This window comes from Culicoides brevitarsis, chromosome 2 (assembly GCF_036172545.1).
Source record: "Culicoides brevitarsis isolate CSIRO-B50_1 chromosome 2, AGI_CSIRO_Cbre_v1, whole genome shotgun sequence".
Lineage (NCBI taxonomy): Eukaryota > Metazoa > Arthropoda > Insecta > Diptera > Ceratopogonidae > Culicoides > Culicoides brevitarsis.
The window spans coordinates 16,093,498-16,118,932 of record NC_087086.1 but is presented as its reverse complement, the minus strand read 5'-3'; the positions used below and the strand labels follow the sequence as shown (position 1 = coordinate 16,118,932).

Genomic DNA, 25,435 nt, shown 5'->3' with positions numbered 1-25,435 from the left:
AACAAATAAAATTTTTCACGATTCTTCCTCATGCTGACTTAAAATCGTGATAAATTTTTGCAAGTCAATTTTTGAGCAATTTTAAGCTTAAAATTGAATAAAAAGTCATTCTGAAGATGATTTCCATTCATATTTTCCTAATTTTCGAACAAATAAAATTTTTCACGATTCTTCCTCATGCTTACTTAAAATCGTGAAAAATTTTTCACGATTCTTCATCATGCTGACTTAAAATCGTGATAAATTTTGCAAGTCAATTTTTGAGCAATTTTAAGCTTAAAATTGAATAAAAAGTCATTCTGAAGATGATTTCCATTCATATTTTCCTAATTTTCGAACAAATAAAATTTTTCACGATTCTTCCTCATGCTGACTTAAAATCGTGATAAATTTTTGCAAGTCAATTTTTGAGCAATTTTAAGCTTAAAATTGAATAAAAAGTCATTCTGAAGATGATTTCCATTCATATTTTCCTAATTTTCGAACAAATAAAATTTTTCACGATTCTTCCTCATGCTTACTTAAAATCGTGAAAAATTTTTCACGATTCTTCATCATGCTGACTTAAAATCGTGATAAATTTTGCAAGTCAATTTTTGACCAGTTTTAAGCCTAAAATTGAATAAAAAGTCATTCTGAAGATGATTTCCATTCATATTTTGGCAATTTTCGAACAAATAAAATTTTTCACGATTCTTCCTCATGCTGACTTAAAATCGTGATAAATTTTGCAAGTCAATTTTTGAGCAATTTTAAGCTTAAAATTGAATAAAAAGTCATTCTGAAGATGTTTCCATTCATATTTTCCTAATTTTCGAACAAATAAAATTTTTCACGATTCTTTCTCATGCTTACTTAAAATCGTGAAAAATTTTTCACGATTCTTCATCATGCTGACTTAAAATCGTGATAAATTTTGCAAGTCAATTTTTGAGCAATTTTAAGCTTAAAATTGAATAAAAAGTCATTCTGAAGATGATTTCCATTCATATTTTCCTAATTTTCGAACAAATAAAATTTTTCACGATTCTTCCTCATGCTGACTTAAAATCGTGATAAATTTTTGCAAGTCAATTTTTGAGCAATTTTAAGCTTAAAATTGAATAAAAAGTCATTCTGAAGATGATTTCCATTCATATTTTCCTAATTTTCGAACAAATAAAATTTTTCACGATTCTTCCTCATGCTGACTTAAAATCGTGATAAATTTTTGCAAGTCAATTTTTGAGCAATTTTAAGCTTAAAATTGAATAAAAAGTCATTCTGAAGATGATTTCCATTCATATTTTCCTAATTTTCGAACAAATAAAATTTTTCACGATTCTTCCTCATGCTTACTTAAAATCGTGAAAAATTTTTCACGATTCTTCATCATGCTGACTTAAAATCGTGATAAATTTTGCAAGTCAATTTTTGAGCAATTTTAAGCTTAAAATTGAATAAAAAGTCATTCTGAAGATGATTTCCATTCATATTTTCCTAATTTTCGAACAAATAAAATTTTTCACGATTCTTCCTCATGCTGACTTAAAATCGTGATAAATTTTTGCAAGTCAATTTTTGAGCAATTTTAAGCTTAAAATTGAATAAAAAGTCATTCTGAAGATGATTTCCATTCATATTTTCCTAATTTTCGAACAAATAAAATTTTTCACGATTCTTCCTCATGCTTACTTAAAATCGTGAAAAATTTTTCACGATTCTTCATCATGCTGACTTAAAATCGTGATAAATTTTGCAAGTCAATTTTTGAGCAATTTTAAGCTTAAAATTGAATAAAAAGTCATTCTGAAGATGATTTCCATTCATATTTTCCTAATTTTCGAACAAATAAAATTTTTCACGATTCTTCCTCATGCTTACTTAAAATCGTGAAAAATTTTTAACGATTCTTCATCATGCTGACTTAAAATCGTGATAAATTTTGCAAGTCAATTTTTGAGCAATTTTAAGCTTAAAATTGAATAAAAAGTCATTCTGAAGATGATTTCCATTCATATTTTGTCAATTTTCGAACAAATAAAATTTAACTCGATTTTTCCTCATGCTGACATAAAATCGAGTTTTTTGTACCAAGTCAATTTTTGACCAGTTTTAAGCCTAAAATTGAATAAAAAGTCATTCTGAGGATGATTTCCATTCATATTTTGGCAATTTTCGAACAAATAAAATTTAACTCGATTTTTCCTCATGCTGACATAAAATCGAGTTTTTTGTACCAAGTCAATTTTTGACCAGTTTTAAGCCTAAAATTGAATAAAAAGTCATTCTGAAGATGATTTCCATTCATATTTTGGCAATTTTCGAACAAATAAAATTTATCTCGATTTTTCCTCATGCTGACATAAAATCGAGTTTTTTGTACCAAGTCAATTTTTGACCAGTTTTAAGCCTAAAATTGAATAAAAAGTCATTCTGAAGATGATTTCCATTCATATTTTGGCAATTTTCGAACAAATAAAATTTAACTCGATTTTTCCTCATGCTGACATAAAATCGAGTTTTTTGTACCAAGTCAATTTTTGAGCAATTTCAAGCTTAAAACTGAATAAAAAGTCATTCTGAAGATGATTTCCATTCATATTTTGGCAATTTTCGAACAAATAAAATTTAACTTCTGACATAAAATTCGAGTGATTTCCATTCATATTTTGGCAATTTTCGAACAAATAAAATTTAACTCGATTTCTCATCATGCTGACATAAAATCGAGTTTTTTGTACCAAGTCAATTTTTGACCAGTTTTGGGCTTGAAATTGAATAAAAAGTCATTCTGAAGATGATTTCCATTCATATTTTGGCAATTTTCGAACAAATAAAATTTAACTCGATTTCTCATCATGTTGACATAAAATCGAGTTTTTTGTACCAAGTCAATTTTTGACCAGTTTTAAGCCTAAAATTGAATAAAAAGTCATTCTGAAGATGATTTCCATTCATATTTTGGCAATTTTCGAACAAATAAAATTTAACTCGATTTTTCCTCATGCTGACATAAAATCGAGTTTTTTGTACCAAGTCAATTTTTGACCAGTTTTAAGCCTAAAATTGAATAAAAAGTCATTCTGAAGATGATTTCCATTCATATTTTGGCAATTTTCGAACAAATAAAATTTAACTCGATTTTTCCTCATGCTGACATAAAATCGAGTTTTTTGTACCAAGTCAATTTTTGACCAGTTTTAAGCCTAAAATTGAATAAAAAGTCATTCTGAAGATGATTTCCATTCATATTTTGGCAATTTTCGAACAAATAAAATTTATCTCGATTTTTCCTCATGCTGACATAAAATCGAGTTTTTTGTACCAAGTCAATTTTTGACCAGTTTTAAGCCTAAAATTGAATAAAAAGTCATTCTGAAGATGATTTCCATTCATATTTTGGCAATTTTCGAACAAATAAAATTTAACTCGATTTTTCCTCATGCTGACATAAAATCGAGTTTTTTGTACCAAGTCAATTTTTGAGCAATTTTAAGCTTGAAACTGAATAAAAAGTCATTCTGAAGATGATTTCCATTCATATTTTGGCAATTTTTGAACAAATAAAATTTACCTCGATTCTTCCTCATGCTGACATAAAATCGAGTTTTTTGTACCAAGTCAATTTTTGACCAGTTTTAAGCCTAAAATTGAATAAAAAGTCATTCTGAAGATGATTTCCATTCATATTTTGGCAATTTTCGAACAAATAAAATTTATCTCGATTCTTCCTCATGCTGACATAAAATCGAGTTTTTTGTACCAAGTCAATTTTTGACCAGTTTTGGGCTTGAAATTGAATAAAAAGTCGTTCTGAAGATGATTTCCATGAGTTTTGATAAAGTCGACTTCAAAAAAATTGGAGTTAAGCACGGAGTTGGTCGACTTTATTTTGAAAACTTCGGACGTTATTTGAGAAAATTAATTTTATATTTAAAAAAAAATATTTTTTTTATTTTCATTTTTTTTAATTAATTTTAATAATTAAACTTTATTTTTTTACTTAATTAATTACATTAAATTATTTTTTTATTTTTAATTCAATCAATTTATTATTAATTAATTAAATATTTTTTTTAAATGATTTACGTTGACAAATTCTTTTGAAAATTTCAGAACGAAAAAAATATCGAGCAAAGTATGTCAAAAAAAAATTTTTTTAACTCAGTATTCGTCTTTTTTTTTTAATAATAATTTTGCAAAATAGTTTGTATTTAATGAAAATTTTGCTCATTAAAATTGTTAAAAAAAATTTAAAAAATATAATTTTTATTTAATTCTTGAATTATTTTGGAGTGTTAAAAGATAAAATTTATTTAACTTAAAAAAACAATTCAAAATTATTTAAAATTAATTTAAAATAAAATAAATTGAAATCTAATTAATTAAAATAATTTAAAAATTAAAAATATAATTATCTTACCTTAAAAAACTGCTCAAAAAATTAAGACATTTTTTTTTTTTGGAATGAAAATTGTTTTTTTATTCATATTTAGACAATTTATTTACTTAACATAACCTAATTACTTGATTCAATATTTATAATTAAATTTATTATTTTTTTTTTATTATTTTATAGGAATTATCTATCTTTGGTAAGCTTTCACTGACATATTTGGCTTCTATCGTATTTGACCTTAAAGAGAATGAGAATTCGAGTCTTCTTAACGACCCTTTATATTATTTACAATGAAAAAGTGAACATTAATTGTACAAAAAAAATAATAATATCAATTTGAAAATGGATTGCACTTGAAAAATTCTTTTATCAGCAAACTAAAAATTATTTTTTACACAAAATTTATTTCTAACTATTTTATTTCTAAAAGTAGCTAACTAGTAGACGAAGAAAAAAGTATTTTTAATTGACAAGCGGTCTCAAATCCGTGTGTTGCGTTTCCTTGTGCCGCCTCAGATCGACTTTTCGCTGGAATGCTTTGTGGCACAACTCGCAGGCGAATGGCTTGTAGCCCGTATGCTTTCGGGAATGTGTGATGAGATTTGAGCTTTGGCTGAATGCCTTGCCGCACACGCTGCATTTGTGTGGTTTTTCACCTAAAACGAGAAAAAAGAAGGAAAAAATTTAATATGAGAAAAAAAAATTTTTTGTTGTCCTTTAAGCCGCTCATCAATTGTCTATTTTTGGGATATTTTCTCATAGGAAATGTACAGAGGACGTTATTATTATTAAATATTTATTGATGTGTATTGGACGGAAGGGATCTGTTGTCCACTGCAAAATAAAATAAAAGACAGACAATGACAGGGTATTAAAGACAAAAATCATTATTTAATATTAATGGTGATGATTTGTTGGCAAATATCTTGTAAATTATGCAGAGGGGGACAGTAGAAGATTTGCGAAAATATTGGAATTTAATCGAAAATCGAAGTTTTTATGACAAGTGATGGACTTTGGGTACTCAAGAAACGAAAAAATGACGATTCTGATGAATAAAAATCACTTTTTTCACATCACTGAACCCCAAAAATGCTAAAAATTTGCAAATTCTTCTTTTTTTCCTTGATTTTTGTTCGCTCTCTCTTTCTAAATAATGCCAAAAATATTTTGACGATTATTAAATTTGATTTCTATTGTGGGCCATTGACACTGAATTATCACTTCCAATACACGAACGAAGGGATATGGGATTAAAAGACTATTAAAATTTATTTCTCTCGTCGTTCGATGTTGATGATGATGATACTCTGATTAATTTAGGGATATATTTCCATAAATCATTAGGATTTAAAATCTATTTAAAATTTAAAAGTTTTTTCTCTCTCTCTGAGCTTTTATTTATCAAATTTCTCATAGATTAATAATAAAATTTTGAGAAATAAATCATAAACGTGATTTTGGCACGTGATAATGGATTTAAATCTGTCGAGAAAATTTTTAGAGACAACTGTTCAAAATATTCGAATATAATTTTTGTGGAGATATTTGATCCATTAATTGCCACATATCTCGCCACAAATTGGATCAAGTTCATTTTTTTCCTTTTTTTTTTCTTGAATGATTGACACACCCTTTTTAATCACTTGATTTTTTGATGTTTTAGACAAATGTTGCACTTTATTGTTACCTACATTCAATGCAAATAATACAAATCTGTGCTCTCAATTACATCTTTTTGTGACATAGCAAGACCACAAAATGCTAATCTCGTTATTATCACACCAATTACCAACTGTTCGAGGTGTAAGGTTACAAAGATGGATTTTTCCAAAGAAAAAAAAAATTTTGGAGGCGGAAAAATTAAGCAAAATTAATTAATAATTTTCATTTATAATAATTTTTAAAAAATATTTTTTTTTATATTTTATCTTATAAATTTTAAAAAAATTCTAAAATTTTATTGATATTTTTACAATTTTTGGTTGTAAAATAAATAAATAAATTTAATAAATTTAAATTTAAATTTAATAAATAATTTTATTTTATAAATTTAATATTTTTGGTGAAATTTAAAAAAAATCTATTAAATTTTTATTCAATTTTTATAATAATTTTATTTAATAATTTTATAGAAAATATTAATTAAATGTTAATTTAATTAAAAAAAAATTATTTAATTATTTTATTTTTTTTTAGTTTAATAATTTTTTTTAATTATGATAAATAAATTTTTTTTTGCAAATATTTTTGAAAATTTTCCTAAAATAGACGAAAATTCTCATAAAATAATAATGTTTTTAATAATTTTTACTCATTTAACTACATAAAAGTTGCACTTTTATCATAAAAATCATCAGACACATTCCATTGGGAATGAAAATCAGAGGAATCACAGTTACAAAAAAGAAATCAATGATAAAGACACAAAAAACCAGTCGAAAAAAATCAAATAAATTGCCAAAAGCGTGAATTTTTTATTTCATTCAATCAAATTTAATGAAATCGATGAATTTATCAGGTGTTCAGTTACTAACCAGGGAACACATTTTTTCATTTTTATTTCAAACCTCAAGCCATTAAAATAAAATCAAGAAACTCTGCACTGTCTAACTGAAACATTCGCAATAAAAATGGAACCAAAAAGAAATCACGTACAAACCAAGAGAGGCGCAAGGTAAAAAGTTCAACGAAATAAATAAACATAAACGGTGGCATGGCTCCGGAAATGCCGCACACACACACACACGACGACGAACAGAAATCCATTAAGAGAGAAAATGTTTACAGACCGACAGTAACAGACAGAAAAAAATCATCCCATAAAAATGAAGAAGAACATGAAAGAAAAATCTGAGTTGGAACGTTATAACGAGAAAAATCTTTAAACAAAAAAAAAACCAGACAAAAACAATCCCTAGCCACTTGTTTTCAACACACACACACACCGAATGGATGGCGGTGGCATGGAAGAATTGCAGTCATCGCGCGTATGGATACTCTCATGTGACCCACATCAACATTCAATCCGAGCAACGACGACGTACGGGGGAAAAAAGTAATAAAAAATGTCGAGTATTTTTCATTGTTTTTTCACCCGTTTGACTCACACGTTCGTCGTTGCGCGGCACGACAGCACCTATCTTGGGGAAAATCTGGCTCATGTTAGTCTGTGTGTGTGTGTGTGCTCTGTAAATTTTTCATTGGTTAGACACTGATTTGCAAGACAAACCCGCCCGTACAGCGTTTCCATAGTTACCGTTATTTTTCTCTCTCCGTCGTCGTCGCTCACACACGCGTCTATTGTTTGTTTTTTTTTTCATTTTTTTCTGATTTTCCCCCCATATCCGTACGGAACGAAGAGAGTGAATTTTGTGTGTGTTTGTACTTTTTATTATCATTTGATTTTTCTCATTTTCCTTCATTTTTTAACTCTTCGTCGTACGTCGTACACGGGTTTTCACGACGCAAGTATGGCAGGCAGCTATTATTTCTTCTTCAATCGTTTTCTTCTTCACTTTTACTACCCCCACATCAATTTAACCCTCGTCATGTCTGGCGCATACACACGAACAACAATCAGAAAAATGACATTAAATAGAAGTAAAATGGTTTTATTATCCTTGATTTTATTTTATTTCTGTGCTTTTTCTCGCATTTTCTTCGTTTTCGTCCTATTTGAAGAGAAAATTATTTTTGCACGTAAATGTCATTGTCTTGCTTTAGTGATTAGGTTGCAGTGTAGTTTTTTTTTCTTCAAGATTTCAGAGCTATTTTTTTTTTTTTTTGAACAAAAAAAAATAGTTTCGATCATTTTTCAAATGAAAAACGAAAAAAAAAGCAATATCTGCAGTGACTTGTACGTTTTTTTTCGTGTGTGATGAAAGATGAAATCCACATGTGTGATGATGACGATGACAAGTAAACTTTTTTCTTTAAGTTTCGAAGTAAAATGACCAAATGCTTGTGAAAAGGTCGTATCTCGGAAGGCATAAAATTTGCGAGAATATAAAAAAAATATTTTTTTTATTTTATATGAATTTTTTAAAATATTGTTTATTTAAAAATCAACTTATAAAACTTAAACATGTGTAAAATAATTAAAATTAAATTTTTAATTTAATTTAAATTAATTAATTTATTATTTTTATTAAATTTATTTTTTTTTTAAATTAAATCAATCAAAATGATTTAATTTTAATAAATTTTAAAATTTAATTTAAGTTTATTCTTAAAAATTTTCTTTTTTTTTCCTTCATGTTTTCATGAAGAAGAAGATTTTTAAAAATTTACTTAAATTAAATTTTAAAATTTGTAGAAGAAGAAAGATTTTTGGCTTAAGAAAAATCAAATTAATTGATTTTTAAAAAAAATCTTAAAATCAATTAATTAATCATGAAATATAACTTGTTTTAAATTAAAAACAAAAAAAACAAAAACAAAAAATAAAGTTGAATTTCTATTTTCATTTAACTTTATTCATATACTTTAAGTAAAAATTTAGTTAGTTTATTTTTTAAATGGATTTTAGTTTTTGTTCAAATTTTTAAGAAAAAAAAATTAAATTTATTTTAGCATTAAATAAGCTAAAGAAAAATAGTTAAAATAAAATATTTTTTTAATGAAAACTAATTTTTCAATTTTTTTGAATTTTTTATAATTTTTGTTTTTTTTTTAATTTGAACAAAATCCTAATTTTTTTTGGTTTTATTTTTCAGAAAAATCATTTTTTGCCTCAATGACGTTTAAAAAAATTGAAAAATTCATCGAGAATAGTTTTTGTTAACTGCGAGACACAAATTTTCCCCAAAATACTCTACAAACCAAGAAAACCATTTAAAGCGTAACAAGGGACTATTAGGCTTTTCATCAACCCGCTCTCCGTTTCATGTCTCTATTGTGTATTTATTTATATGATTTCTCGTGAACGTGACTGGATTTCATAATAATTCGTGATAATAAAGTGTAGATACCTGATTTCGAGCCAAACACACACACACACACACACAGATATGGGGCAATCAAGACAGATCAAGATGAAATCTGTTAATGATTTGCTATGCCATGTGCGCAACGGCGTCGTAATGATATGACCCAAAGGGATATTATCATCATTCATAACTCACACTCACTTCCGTTCACTCCGAAGAGTTTCGCTATAGAAACAAGCAAGAAAGCAACACAGACACAAAAGGGTCTTATCATTTATCTTAAATTTATTTGTATCCCAGTTGCTATGATTTTTTTTTCGTTCTTGGGTGCAAAACACGACTACTGGCGAACAACAACAACAACGGTAGTGATTTTACTTAGATTTTATTTTTATTGCAGCTCGACAACGGAGACGACGACGACGACTCTGCAAAGGCATAAGAAATTGTGAGTGTCTGGTTAGTATCAACGCTAATTTAATCGCAAAGTAAATGTTTCTGTTTCAATAAATTTTGCGCAGAGAATCTGAGACCAGATCTTTTTAATGTGATTTCAAAGGCATTGAGCATTTGAAAGCCGGAAATCTGAATTTATTTCATCGATTTTCCCAAACTCTCGTCTTCGTTCAGGGGAAACAAACACCTGCAAACAACATAAATTTCCTCAGAAAAAAATTTTTTTGCTCGAATTTCTTCACTTCAAAATCTCGCAAACACAAATTGAATTGATTTGAAGCCGTTCTACGATAAAGTTTTCAGCAACAATCAAAGCATATCAAAAAGCGCACCTGATCTGAGACTATAAAATGGGATAATAAAGAATGGAATGGAATATAAATGTTAAAAAGGTGGTGTGGATGGAGAAAGTAGAAGCCGTATTGTAAAGTGAGCCGACAAACAAATCCGTTCTATATGTAGATTCACCTAGGCATCAACCTGGCACATTGGAAAGGGAGAGATAGATGCAAAACTTTTCATTTTTTTACCCTCGACGATGGAGATTTGATTCAGTTACGTTTGAGGGAACAAATGGCGCCAACAGATGGTAATACGGAGTATGGGGTAAGTAAAAATCCAACACTTGATCTTTTTTTTTTTTGAGATTCATGAATATCATAAAAAGCTCCTTCCTTCCTTCATGCCATTATATTACCTCATATGTTTATGAGCTTACGTAGGTAAAGATAAAATCATGAGGATAATAATATTTTTAAAGAAATATGAGATATAAAATTGAATTATGCAAAGCAATATATTCTGATTACATTTCGTTCGTTTGTTTTATGGTCGGAAATAATTTTTATGAGAAGTGTAAGATTTTTTCCGCACCACTTTACGCTCTTTTTTTGTAGCTGATAATCAGAGAGAATAAGCAAAAATTGGTGTCTTGTGTATCATTTTAGGTTGAGAGTGTGGTGAAATCATTCATTTTTAGCATTTAGCTCGGAAAAAAGGCATGCTATGATTTATTCATTATTTATAATAAAATGTGTGAAAGATTTCCACAAACCCATTTCATGAAGGATTTGAATACTTTGATCGATGTAAGTTTTCCTTATTTTTTTTTTAGCTTCAACGGATGGATGAAAAATCGATGGTCAGATTTTAGTTCAACAGTAACGAGTTTTTTTTCGTTTTAGAAAAATAAACTATTGAACAAGTGGTCGGATAAACCAGAAACGAAGGGTGAATTTTAATCTTTCCGGATCGTATTTACACATACAAAAAGGGAGAGAGAGAGAGTAATAAGTGTATCATCATCACAAACTGCCTTTTTGTACATATTCACAGCGGGTGATCACAAATAGAGCAATTCCGTATGAATTGCGGTAATATCTCTAATTGAGTGTACTTTTCAATAAAAGGGACAACAATCATCTCGATAATAATCGAGGAAACAGATAATTATATCTGGCACACAATTTAATTAATCTAGAAGTAACATCCGAAAAAATCAATATAAACAACAGAATCTGGCGCAAAAATTCTCGCAGTGAATCTCATGACAGGACACGAACTGCGAGACACACAAAAAAAAATCATCGTCACACCTCCACGTATACGAAACAAAATTAAATCCTTTGGCATGACGTTGCATAAATTTCCAACACTTGTTCTCCTCGTGCATTCTATTCCTAGATGAATGAAAATTACTAAAAATCCAAATCCAAGAGAGAATGTACCGAGAGCAGCAGATTAACAAAACAACAACGACAACAAAAAAATGTGACACGAAAAAAAACTTGAGCATATGGTTGAATGAAATATGCGCAGTAATAATAGAGTGTCGTAGTGTACTGATGTACACTTGTTTAATATTTCACACATCATGTCTCCATTTTTTTTGTTGCTGGTAGTTTTTACTCGCATGTGCATAGTAAGTGAGAAGAAACTTTAATTTTTTGGGCGAAGGGCATTGCTTTATTTGGATGAATTTTGGATGAAATCTGAATCTCTGAAGAAAACGAAATTGACTGATTTATAGGCTAAAGATACAAATAAGTGAAAAAATAGATTTTATATTGAAATGTCTGAATAATGAGAGAAAATGCGCTTATTACGAAATTGAACAAATGGGTAAGTTTTTTTTTTGTTTATTCACTTGACACCAGTAGTACAAGTGATGTTTCAGATTAAAAAAATCTCTGAATGAGATTGTGTAGTAGTCAGTTTATACTTTGCGAAATGTTTTTTTTTCAGATGTTAAACTAAACTAAGGCTGGAAAGGAAAATCAAAGTTGTTAATTTTTACTTTGAAAACCAGCTAAAAACTACAATCCCAAAATTTATTCGAAGAGGCAAGATATTATCAGCAGTTTGCTACAATTTCCTTGAAAACTCATTTTGTGTTCTTATTTGCAAAATTGAAAGCAGCAGTAGAATCGATATAGTAATAAGTGAAGATATTACAGATTTAGTTAAAATTCAAAAGCATGATGTTGATGATGTATTATCCAAATTTCAATGGGATAATTATATTGGACAATTCAATAGTGTTTCCATGTGCAGGCGAACAGGACCGTACGTGCCTTCTTACGCATTTACTTACCAAAACGCTTAATGAAAAACACTTAAAAGCCGTACAAGTATCTGACGACGAATTTAGAGTGAGCTTTTACATACCAGATGAGTAAGATATACTAAAAAGACATGAGAATCGAAACTGAACTTAATCACAAGAATCGAAGTGTAGTTTTTTAAAGGAAGTGATCGTTTATTAATGTACACTTAAACTTATACGTGGACAAAACAAAAACTAATCTTTTAAAAATCAACTTGAAAGACCGTCACATGCACAAACTGTTTTTAACGTTAATTCAAATTCCATATTCCTTTGTGAAACGTAACAAATGTTCACAAAAAGTTCAAACGAACACAATAACATGAAAAAATATCAACATACTTTTTTGTTGTACTTTCGAGTGTTGATTTATGATTCTCTTTTATATTATAAGCGTTTATTATTATTATTATCACTCGTTGGTCGTTTCATTTTTATTCACATACACACGCACTACTAATCTCACCCAAATATAACGCAACTCATAAAATCGCGTAAAAAACCTCCATATGACACTTAATAATATTCTACATTTATGTGCATGCATGAGAAAAATTTGTCTCTGATTAATTGAGATCATCCTCAGATTTGATCGTTTTTTAAATGTTCGCTTTTTTGTTGTTCGTTTTTCGTTTCGACGGGAAATGATTGACATTCCGTTTTAATTTCCATCACCATCTACTAAGAAATTAATGAAATAAATTTTAATGTTGAAATATTATCAATCCGAGTTTAAAGTGTTCACCTTGAAACAAGAAGAAGAAGGGGAGCCTATGCCTCGCATCAAAACGTCAAGGTAGCTATTAATTTTATTTTGATACAAAACACGAACGTTAAAAGTTATTTCAATATTAAATTATTTTAGACACATTCATCTCCATCGTGAAATTCATCCAACTTTACCCCTTTTTCGTGTTTACGCATCGTACAAACAAATATAGGAGGCATGAAATAATTTTCCCAATTAATTGTGATAAATCAAGTGAATCTGTTTAATTGTCGACTTTTATGTGAGTTTGCCTACGACGGCGTCGACGACGTTCGCTCGTTCAATGATTCATGGTAGAAAATTCCATTTTTGTTTGCACAATTTTGTAGCAAAGTAGGAGGAGTAGTGTGACGGATGAACTAACTAAAGAGTAGGGTGTCACCCGTTCACGTCTTATGAATTTCCGAAAAAATCTCATTCTCCTCAGAAAAGTAGAAGCTTTCGTGACAAGATATACAATATCGCAAAAAGATTAAAACTGGTTTAATGTGAGGTCTTAAATCAAGTTACATGGCATAGAGCTGAAAACAAAATTTATGGAGATACAAAGCGTCATTGTTAAATTCCTCCACTTACCCAATCCCAGTTTTAATATTATTCTTATTGTTATCGTTTGTTATAAAAACAATGTTGGAAACGAACTTTGTGTAGGCACATGAAAAGCTTTTAGCAAGCACATAAGATGGTGTAATCTAAAAAGTTGAAATATAATTTATTACGACAATCATAGGCGGCAAGCAAGGCATAGTCAAGCAACCCTTTTTGCTTTGCTTCTCTCGGCTGGTTGGAGTGGGGAATGTTAGGCATTCGTTAACGAAGATTCCGTTTCGAAGGAAAATTTTTTCATTGCCTTTCCCCGAATAAAAAAAAGAAAATAATTGCGAGAAAAAAATGCAAAGGAATTTCTCAACATTTACAAGATTTTTATTACTTTTCATCCTGTCTTGATTTCGTTTCGACGATTTATTAAAGAAGCACAGACCAAGACCAATAAAGGCGATTGATTTTAAATTAGATTCCAAGTAAATTGCTTTGCCAGCAGCAGACATTATTTCGATTCAATTATTATTATTATTATTGCGGGAAGGAAAACTTTCTTTTCTACTTCGTGTTGCTTCCCAAGCAAGGAGCAGTACATAAAGAAAAGAAGACAATTTTCTTTTTAATCTTGCACCAATTTACTTAAATAAACATCACAGAGCGAGAGAAACGTTTTTCCTTTTTCTTGACTCTGAAGAAATTCCTTCGTACGTTGGATATTGAATAAAATGAACATAAAATTAAATTTATATGGAAATTAAATGCGCCAAAGGGTGAACACGGCGTCGTCTAACGTTTAGAGACAATATGGCTGCTCGAGTGTACTGATTATTATTACTTAAATCATAAAAAAGCGACTTGTTAGAATTAGAAGACAATTTGCTACATTGTGAAGCGACTGCCTTCCTACATACAACCGTATAATAGAACGATAATCGCAATCATAACGATAATATAATGGTGTAGTTGTTGCGCGAGTGTGATGATGATGATAAGATTCACCCAAGCCGCGCCGCTTTTATTGCCACTGTATATGTTGGAATATGGCGTGAATATCTTATCGCAGTGCTGCTTGTCATATATACAAAGTGAGTTTATCTCGTCTTTTTTGTAAAGAAGCCGCAAATAATATAAGCATGAATGCCACAAAACACATGCAAAAGATAATAAATGAACAAATATGAGGTTTAATTTTGCAGTACATTTATTATTTTATTTTTATAACGTTAGTGCGGTTGTTGAAGAAGTTGGTGTGAAAAGTTACTTGAACGTTCCCTGTACGCCATTATCTATTTTTGGCTTCGATTCTGATAACTTATGCTTTGATTAGAAATAGTTTGCGATTAGATTGTGTTAAAATGGAGGCAAATATTGCCTAATTTCTAAAAAAAACTTAAAAAATTAAAAAAATATATAAAATTAAATATTTAAAAATTTAAAAAAAAAATAATTATTTTAGTATTACCTACGAAATTATTAAAAAATAAAATAAAATTTAAAAAAAACATATTTAATTTAAATATTTTTTATAAATAAATTATTTTCTTCGAATAAAAAAAATAAATTAAAAATAATTTTAATCGAAATATTTTTATTTTAATTTTTTTAAACATTAAAAATCAATTAAATTAAATATTTAATAAATTATTAAATTATATTAAAAATTATTTTAAAATAATTTAAATAAAAAAATATCAAATTTTGAGGATAAAATTGTTCAAACTAAGTTTTAATCAAAAAATTAAAAAAAAAACTCTAAAAATTTCCTTTAAAAAATCTTTTAAATTCCCGAAGTTTTTTCAGTTTTAAAAATATTGCAAAAGAAACACTCTCAAACCACTAAAACTCGAATGGCACTCTGATGAAAAATGAAGATTTCTGCTTTTAAGCAAAATAAACATTCCGCCATCCAAAAAGTTTGCTAATAAAATTTGCGGCAAGATTGAAAAAATGATTTCTCGAGAGCAAAGCGGAAAAATGAAAATATTTACAGAGCACTTGTGTCTCTTTCGTGCTAAAAAGGGAGAAAATCAAAATCAACGAGAAAATCGATAAAACCCCTAAAAGAACACACACACACACAACGAAGAAAAAAACGGACAAACCTACCCAATTTTTTCCGTCATTGTTTTTTATTCATTTACCTGATTTGCACAACCAGTGTCTGCTACTCTGCTATCTCAGGCAACGGCAACAACAAACGTAATTTTACACACACACACACACACATTTTTCAAGCAAATTTATTCCCAAGACGTGAGTTTTCTCATTTCTTCTTATTATTATTTGATCTTTACACACAGAGCGACGACTATCGTCATGAAAATCAAAATGTGCCAAAACACGAAAAGATGCTTCTACGAATTTCGTGTCTTGTCTTGATTTTTATTGCTTGTGCGTTCTTTGGAATCTCTAAATATGGCGAGATTGCGAGGACGTGCAAGTTCATTTCTCTCCATTCACTCGCTGTTGTTGTTGTTGTTGCTGGATAGTAAAAAGCATCTCGTTAATAATGTAGAGTTTTTAACATTTTTTTACACATCCTCCCATGACGGAGCTTCACATAAGCACATAAAAGTTAAATCCAAGTCGAGATAATGGTCATGCGAGTTGGCATGCAAAATATGAGGAATATATTGAATATTTCAACGAGAGCCGCCATCATTTCCCAAAAGGGGAGAAGATTTACGACGATTTCAGGCGACGCACGGTGAGCCAAAAATTGAAAAAATAAATTAAATTGATAAATTTTTTAATTTTTACAAACCAAGCAATTAATTAATTTTACTCAAAATTTTTCCTATTAAGTCAAAACTATTTAAATATGACTTAAGCTTTAGTAAAAACCACTTAAGTTTGACTTAAGTCAAATTAATTAACTTCAATTATGAATTTTATTGAAAATTAAAAAAAAAAAAATATTTTTTGTTTTAAAGTTTAGTTGAAAAACCAAAATTAACTTGATTTTTGACTTTAATATAAGTTAGAGTAACTTAAGTTTAAGTCAATTAAGTCAAAATATTCTTTTGACTTAAGCTTAAGTTAAAGTTTAAATCACAATGGTTTTGTAAGTTTAAGTTAAGTCATAAGTTTTTTTGACTTCTGGAGTCTTTTTGGAGACTTTTGGAGAAAATATCAGGTTCGAAAAAACTTAAATTAAACTTAAACTTAAATTTACAACTTAAGCTTAAGTTTGAGTTTAAATATCATAAGTATTTTGACTTAAGCTTTAGTTTCAAGAATTAAGTTTGATAAGTTTTTTGGAAAACATTTTTTTTTTTTTTTTTTTTAAATTAATTTTTTAATGAAATTTTCCAAGTTAAGTTTTTGTATTTGACTTAATGTGATTTTTCTTAAACTTAAGTCTCGACTTAAAATTTGAAAATTTTAATAAGTTTTGACTTAAGACTTAAATATTTTTTTTTCTAAAAAAAAAACTTAAGCCTACCGTGCAACGACAAAGGTGGCAAAAATGCATCAGTTTCTGGATTGGCAAGAATTTCATGCAAATCATGAATGAAAAATTGATTTTCTCCCACAAAAAAAAATGAGAGACGAAACACATGCTGCCGCAATTTTAAACTCTCTGCTAGAAAACGAGAACAATAGTAGTAAAAAAGATTGTCTCATTCAATATTTAACACAACAATTTTATGTGAAAAATTACTTTAGCAACACAGACACCCATTTAAAAAGCTTGTTCGCTTACCCAAAACTCACACACAGAGACACCCAAAACGAACGAAGCGAAATAAAATAAAAGGAATTTTAGGAATTCCGGATTTTCATTTCTATTTCCACACTCGATGCTCGGTGTCACTGAATGTGAATGTGTGTGTGTTTGGGATCTGCTTTACTTAATTATATTCGTAAATTTCAGCAGCAAACGTACAGTCGATGGAAAATCATGTAAAAGCCACGCCATTAATGTCGTTTTGTGTTATGTCACTAAATTTTCCGACTCTTTTCTGTCGAGAAGACGAACTGTGTGCGGTAAATGAGGTCTTTGGGCGCACGTCAAGACAAGCAGATCGAAATCTGTGACGATTGTTATGATACTGTCGTCATTGATAACAGACGGCACGCCCTTTAAATCCTTTTTTCTTTCCTTGCAATCCTTGTATGTACTTTTAATGTCATCATCATGCGGTGATTATTATTCAAAAAAAATAGGAGTGTGTCACAAATTAAGTAACGCAACTGCGACGAGGAAGCTCAGTAAGCAAAAGTGAATCATCCGTGTGATGAGGCGACATTCAACGGAACGGATGGCATAAATGAGTTGTAAACCGAGAACATATTTTATGAGGTTTATGGTTCAGTGCACTCCCTTCCACGAGCGTACGTAACGTGCAAGTAGCTGATGTTTAGTTAACCCGATTAACCCTTTCTGCTTTCGTGATGCGATGTTTGATTAAAATTAGTGCGACAAATCGATCCAGAAATAGAAGTGGACACGGAAATAGGCGTTTAGTTGGTTGGTCAGCTGTTTTTTTAAAGGTAAAATTAATATAAAAAAATTGAATTTTTAGCCAAAAAAAATTCTTAAATATTTTTTTTAAAGCTAAAGTTCTTAAAATTCAATTAATTGATTTAATTTAATTTAAATAAATAATTAAATTTAATTTTAATAATTACTTAATGCATTTTTTTAAATTAATTTTTTTTAATGTTTTTAAATACAAATATAAAAAAAAATATTTTTTTGGATCTTATTTGAAAATTTTTTAATCAAAATATAATTATTTACTAAAAATTACTTCAAAATTATAATTTTAAAAATTAAACATTTAAAAATATCTCAAAAAAGTTAAAAATTCAATTTTTTTTAAATTTTTCAATTCACTCTGAAGAAAATCCTTCAAAAACGTTCACATTAAAATTGCACTTGTTCACCACTCCTTTTATTTCCTTGCCACAATTCCATATTTACTCAACATTACAGTAAACAGGAAACATAATATTTGCACTTTGCGCAAAAAAAAGACATAAAAAGCTGACACGTGATCGCTGCTACTCCAAAGCTAATAATTTTTTCGGTGGGAATATTAATCATTCATTTTTTTCCTGTATTGTCTGTCTTGTGTGAGTGAACGCCATTTATGAAGATGTATCATTTGATTGTGTTATGATTTTGTTATTTTTATCACTGCACAAAAGAAACAGAACACCAGAAATAGAAGTCACGTGTCGCGCGTTTCATGTCTCTCTGGTTCTGTCTACGCAGAGAGCAGTCGAGAAAATGAATGGAAACGAAAAAAAAAATACATAAAAGGAGTGGATAATTAGATTAGAAAATATTATGATGATTATTATATGGAACTCGGAGCATTGACTTTGATTAGGAAGATTTTAGTGGAAAGGAGTAGGGTGAACATTGGACGTTAATTTGAAATTATTTTAGGTTTTTGACGTAATTTTCGAACAAAAAATGTACTTTAATTTTTTTTTTTTTTTTTTTTTGAAAAATTTCTTGTATAAAAAATTTAACATGTTTACAACTCAAACAAATTTTTTTTTTTTTTAATAAATAATTTTAATTTTTTATAATTTTAAAAATGTTTTAAATATAAAGCAATTAATTTGAAAATTATTTTATTCATAAAAATTTAATTTTTATTATTTTAAAGTTTATTTTTTTTTTAATATACGTTTTATAATTTTCTTTATTATTTTTAAACCAAGTTTAAACGATTTTTTTAAAAAAAAAATATAATTTTAAATATTTTTTTAAATCAATGAGTTTGTTTTATTTTAATAAAATTTGGGTTTTTATCATATTTTCATAATTTTTTTTTTATTTTTTTGATGTTTTTAGAATTTTATCAATTCTTCAAATTTTTTTCCTAATGATTTTAATTATTTTTGCAAAAAAAAATTCTCAAAAAATCAATTTAAAAAAAAATGCATTAAAAAATTCAATTTGATGCAAAAATTGAAATTTTGCACCCTACTAAAGTGCCTTCGACGCTTCTAATAACAACATTTTTCTTTATTTGATTAACTCATTATTGTTATTATATATCATAGTTTTATTGCTGTGATCTGGATTCGGATTTCACTTTGCACGGCTTTACTTTTTAACGTTAAGTGATTGAACACACCACCACTTCTGCTGTTGCTCTTGCCTTCGTATATCAAAAGTAGGAAAGTATCAAGGGAAAATCAAGGCGTGTGCAGAAATTAAGTTAATTATTTTTGATACTCTTCTCCTTTTCGTTCAAAAAAAATAAAATAAAATTCCCCACTTTTTTACGTTGAACTGATAAAATTGATGGGAAAATCAAAAAATTCAGTCGTTAATGAAAATTTCCAGCATTTTTATTGCACACTGATCTGCTCGTCGACATTTATTTAGTCAGTGTGGCTCTACTTCGGCGACTGCGAACATAAAATTGAGAAAACGAAGAAATATTGTATTTCCACAGACAAGACAAGAAAAATATGGAAAAGATTTTTCCTTTTCATTTAATATTATTACTTGCCAGTGTGCGCATTGCCGATTATATGCCGACCATTTTTGTTGCTGTTGCCGCGTCTTTCGCTTTTGCCAGCTGAATATTCCACACACCGTCAGTGATTTTATATTTATAGCCCAGTTTCATATAAATACTATTAAGGTTAGCAAATAAAAAGCAGAGATCTGTGCATAAAGTGGCGGTTTATTTTATTCCGTCTTCTTTCGCTCGGTGTGTGTGTGAGTTTTCACGTAGAAGACCGACCGCCACGTACCACGTTTGGCGAAAAGAGGAGCAAAAATAAAGTTTATTGATTTTTGTAACGTGACTCGATTTGTGATTTTTTCTGTCTGTTGTTAACTGATTGCTGCTGTGAGAGTTGAAGTTGAAAATTCAACGATTTTTATCGCATTTTAAAACAAAAAATTTTTTTTTTTGTAATTTGGTCCTTTCTATAGAATAGACTTCCAAAACTTTATTAAAAGAAACAAATTATAATTTAATAATTATCTTGCTTTCAAAAAATTTTTATAAATTTCTAAAAAAAATATCAAAAATAGAAAATTGAAATTTTTAATTTAAAAATAAAAATTTTTTGGAATTGAAAAAAAAAATCTTTAAATAATTTTGCTCATAATCAATTAAAATTTGTAAAAAAAAAATAATTTAAAATCTAAAATCTCAAAATTTCTGAAAAATTTAAAAAAATTAAATTTTATCGAATTCTAAAAAATTTTACCTTTTCTATTCAAAAAAAAAAAAAAAAAAAATAAAGAAATGTAAAATTAAAATATTTTTTTGTAAAACATCTAATTTAGAATTTAATTTATTATTTTTTTTAATTATTTAATTTTTTTTTTAAATTAATTTAATTTATTTTATTTTTTCATCATTTTTAATTATTTTTAATATTAAATAAGTTTTATTAAAATTTTTTAAAATTTTTTAGTAAAGAAAAATTAAATAAATGTTCAATTTACAAATCTCAAATATTTTAATGAAAATTTATTGATGTTTTTTCAACATTTTATTAAAAAAATTTAAAAAATTCAACTTAACTCAAATTTAAAATCAACCACAGAGATAAAGTTCCTTAAAAAGTCGTTAAAACCACTCGACATGCCACTAAAGAGCTATTACGCGGTTTCCATCTTTAAACTTTTCTTACAAACAACAAGTCATTTTCGCGCATTAATTGGCTCCATAAACATCTTTTTCAACTTTTTTCCTTTAGAGGGAGGGAAAAAAACATGAGTCATGAGAAAAAAAGTAATTTTTTTTTTAAACATCACTCCTTAAATTAAGACATTTTTTGTTCAACTTTCCTGAAATAAAAGTCGCATCATTATCACATTCACGGCAAAAATTCACACACAAAGGGCAACTAAAGGGACCTGCTCATCAGGACATTTCATTTCATTCTCATGCTAACTGGCAACTCGACTCGCATAATCAGACGGAAAATAAATTGAAAGCCACTCGGGAATTGCATGTGCAGTTAAATATTATTATTATTACTATTTACAGGAAAAATTTCACATTCACACACCCTTCTGCGAACACAATGATGATGCGGAGCACAAAAAGGGGCTTTGATACTCTATTATTAAATTAGCAAGGACGATAGAGATATGCATTTCCAACCTAATTAATGTATCGAATATCAACGCATCGGCACAAAAGGGATGAAACTTTTGATAAAATAATCAAAACACCTCACTTTTTAGATGACCCGTCTCGTTGTTTGATAAAAAAAAAGTTACAAAACGAGATTTTCCCATCGATAAATTGAACATATTTCCAAGGTAAACAAAACCCGACCCGAGTGAGAGTAAAAAATAATAAATGAACATCCATAAAAAAGGTTTATCTTTGTTAATCACTTCAAGTACCATCATTCAAATGCTGCTGGTTTTCACTTTTTTTATTTTTATTTATTTATATCTCTTAATTTTTTAAGCGTCACCCCTCTGTTCGCGCGTAATACGAGAGATATTCAAATAGTGAACGCGTGTGCTTGTTTATAAAAGCGACGTTTTAAGGACTTATCCACTTAAATGTTATTTAAAGGCCACTTACCGGTATGGATGTAGGTGTGTTTCTTCATATCTGACTTCTGGTGGAAACGTTTGCCGCAAAACTGGCATGGGTATGGTCTCGTATCTGGAAGATGCGGAGAAAAATGTGCTGAATTTAGCGATTTTTACACAAATTTTGGCAGAAAATTCAATTTTTATGTTGAATCATGTCACATTTACCTGAGTGAATTAACAAATGTGTTGATAGAGTGCTGGATCGCTTGAATGCCTTACCGCATTGCTTGCATTCGAACACTTTTTCGACATTGTGAACGGCTCTGAAATGGATTTAGATGACATTTTTTGACATTTTTGATGGAAAATTTTCTTACCTATGTTGACTCAAGCTGATTTCATGCCCGAATGTCTTGTTGCACAATTCGCAGGCAAAAGGTCGTTTGCCATTGTGTGATCGTCTCGCGTGCACTTCTAATCCATGCGGCGTGGAAAACATTTTTTCACATTTTATACATGAATAAACATCGCCTAATGGTCCCATACCTGCTACGATGCTGCCTGCTGTCGCCGGATTTCGCATAAATAAATGGTGATGCGGATGATGGGGGTGCGGAAATCCAAGGGCTGCCGCTGCTGATTGTACGGATTGTGCGCCAGCACTCTGGGTCATCAAATGTCGGAACCGGATGAGTTCTTCGGGGCTTGGAACGTGAAAACTAAACAAAAATTTGATAAAAAATCGATTTTTCTTGTAAAATTTTAACCTACCTTGATGGCATTCCATTCGGTGGTTGACCTGGCTGTTGTTGTTGTTGCTGCTGAGCTTGTTGCTGTTGTTGCGGATTGAGCAATAGCCACGGGAACGGATGGAAAAAGGGTCGGGGTATCAGATTTTGATCGTATGGCTGATAAGGAGGTCTAAAAAATCCAAATTTTAAACAAAAAAAATGTTAAAAAATCAAAAATTAACCTCACCTTAACGGCGCAAATCCAATATTTGGTGACTTTCGTTTACTTCCCGCATCATCATTCCTCAAAAGAGCCGACATCGAAAACGCATTCGACTTTGACTTTGGTATTTCATGCAATTCCGGAGACTCAACACGTGGCGGAGGCGGCGAATCAACCTCCAATTCGGGCGAACTAGATCGCGATCGTGACCCATGACGCTCACTTTCGCGCGATCGCGAACGATGACTTCGCGCACTGAGATTTGTCGGGGAATCACAGCTAATAATTTCGGGTTTTGTGTCTTCATGAGTATTTTGTGATGAATTTTGGTGAAAAATTGTCGTATTGTTGTTATCCTCATCTTCGGATGCCACATGGTCAAATGGGGGTTTCATCAAACGACTAATGGGGAATTTGATTTCGTCTGAAAAAAAAGAAAAAAAATTAATTGAAATTAAATTATTTATAAAGAATGACGGAAAAAAAGGGAGAAACCCTTTAAACACAGAAAAAAGTATAAAAAATTTGTCTCGCTTGGACATTTATATCGTCGTCGTCAACATAATCATTACGATCCATCAGGTCCATAACAAATTAGAAAATTACTCATGAATTCAAATTGTTTTTCCAATGATTTTGAACTTATGTTCCCTTTTTGTGATTTGCTGCCGAAAAAGTAGAGCGAAGAAAGAAATTATTGTCTCTCTATTTTTATTCGGGCCCTTCTTGCCTTTCGTACACAATTGAGTGTAATAAATTTTATATTGTTTGGATAAAACAGATGTTTTATTTACAATTTTTATTTAACATTCATATGCCTCAGAGAGGGGTTCATTTATTGTATCAGCATGACTTTGTGGTGTTTTAGAGTATTTGACACAAAATATTTTCTATTATCTGATATTATATCGCACATAATAATGAATTCATGAGTTAATTCAATAAAAGTCGTCTCTTTGTTGACTTTTTTTTTGTTTTGGGTGATTATCGGGACGATAGCATGGAATTAGTGCAAAAGTCCTGTTTTTAATGGCATTGACATGATGGCAACTTGACCTTCGTTTTTATTTTCTGTATTTGTAGAATTTAGAAAAATTTGTTAATTTTGGGAAAAAATTATGAGAAAATAAACAAAAATAAAAAAATTTTTTTTTTTTAAATATTCTCAACAAATTTGGTAATTTATTTAAGGGCTTGAATAAAAATTTTTTGAATAATAATAATTTAAAAAAAAAAATTAAATTCTTATCGGAATTATTTATATTAAATTTTTTAATTTTTTATCGGAAATTTTATTATTTATTTAATTAATTTATTTTTTTTTTTATTGTAATTTAACGAAAATTTTTAAATAAAATTAAATTAATTTAAATAAATTGATTAAAATAAAATAAAATAAATTTATTAATAATAAAATTATGAAAGAATTATAAAAAATAAATTTATTTAGTATTTAAATGAAATATAAATAATTCAAAATAATTTAATAATTTAATTTACAATAAATATAATTATTTCATCAAAAAAAAATTTTTTTTTTGAGTAATAAAATTTCCTGTAATTTCTTAACATAAAATTTATAATATTTTTTTTTTAAATTTTGTTTTTTTTCTAAAATTATTTTAAAAATATTAAACTTTTAAAAATAAAAAAAAATGTAAATTCTCTAAGAAAATTCACCTAAAACGTCAAAATTTTCAAACAACTTTAAAAACGCGTCAATTAATAATTTTTTTCAATTTTTAAAAAACAATTCTAATGTTAATTTTATTTTTTTATTTTGTTTTTTGTCCGGCAAATTTTGATTATTTAACTTTTTAAATTGAAATTTTCGTAAAAATTTCCTCTCTTCGCTCAGAATTGATCCAGAGTTCAAAAAATATCGAAAAAACGACCAAATGCTCAAAGTCAAGACAAGCCCTCAAGCTATTTTTACACTTTTCATGTCACAAGGCGACACTTCAAGGGGGTGTTTAGCTCTAAAATACTAATAATATCTATTAATAAAATGATATAATGAGACAAAGTAAACGAAACACCCACAAGACATTATTCAATAGTCGAAAAAGGGGTTTAATTATTTGTAATAATCAAGTAGTTTCCCCCTTTTCATGAATAGATATTTAAATTTATTCGTTCATGCCGCACATCGTGACATGTTGAATAATATATCTTGAATATCATCAACGAGGCAGCAGCAGCAAGTTATTATTAGATAGTTCTTGATCGCATTTGAAACTTGTTCAATTATTAATTTGATTGATTTTTATTTATCTTTTTTTTTATCGAGAAATTGATTAAAAACGGA

At 28.6% G+C, this 25,435-nt stretch overlaps 1 protein-coding gene across 3 annotated transcripts in view; it reads right to left on the bottom strand.

Annotated features, from left to right (window-relative positions):
• Positions 1 to 4,506: 4,506 nt before the first annotated feature.
• LOC134832342 (zinc finger protein 358-like) overlaps positions 4,507 to 25,435 on the bottom strand; it is a 30,671-nt gene continuing 9,742 nt past the window's right edge. Inside the window, exons 3-9 of one of the 3 annotated variants that reach the window (XM_063846332.1) lie at positions 23,152 to 23,551; positions 22,945 to 23,094; positions 22,720 to 22,892; positions 22,551 to 22,647; positions 22,399 to 22,496; positions 22,220 to 22,327; positions 4,507 to 5,037 (exon numbers count right to left, since the gene is read on the bottom strand). In XM_063846332.1, the coding sequence (XP_063702402.1) occupies positions 4,844 to 5,037; positions 22,220 to 22,327; positions 22,399 to 22,496; positions 22,551 to 22,647; positions 22,720 to 22,892; positions 22,945 to 23,094; positions 23,152 to 23,551 (1,220 nt within the window). In that variant the 3' untranslated portion in view covers positions 4,507 to 4,843. Of the gene's footprint in view, positions 5,038 to 22,219; positions 22,328 to 22,398; positions 22,497 to 22,550; positions 22,893 to 22,944; positions 23,095 to 23,151; positions 23,552 to 25,435 lie in introns of all 3 variants that reach the window. The other 2 variants (XM_063846330.1, XM_063846331.1) reach the window with 2 other exon arrangements.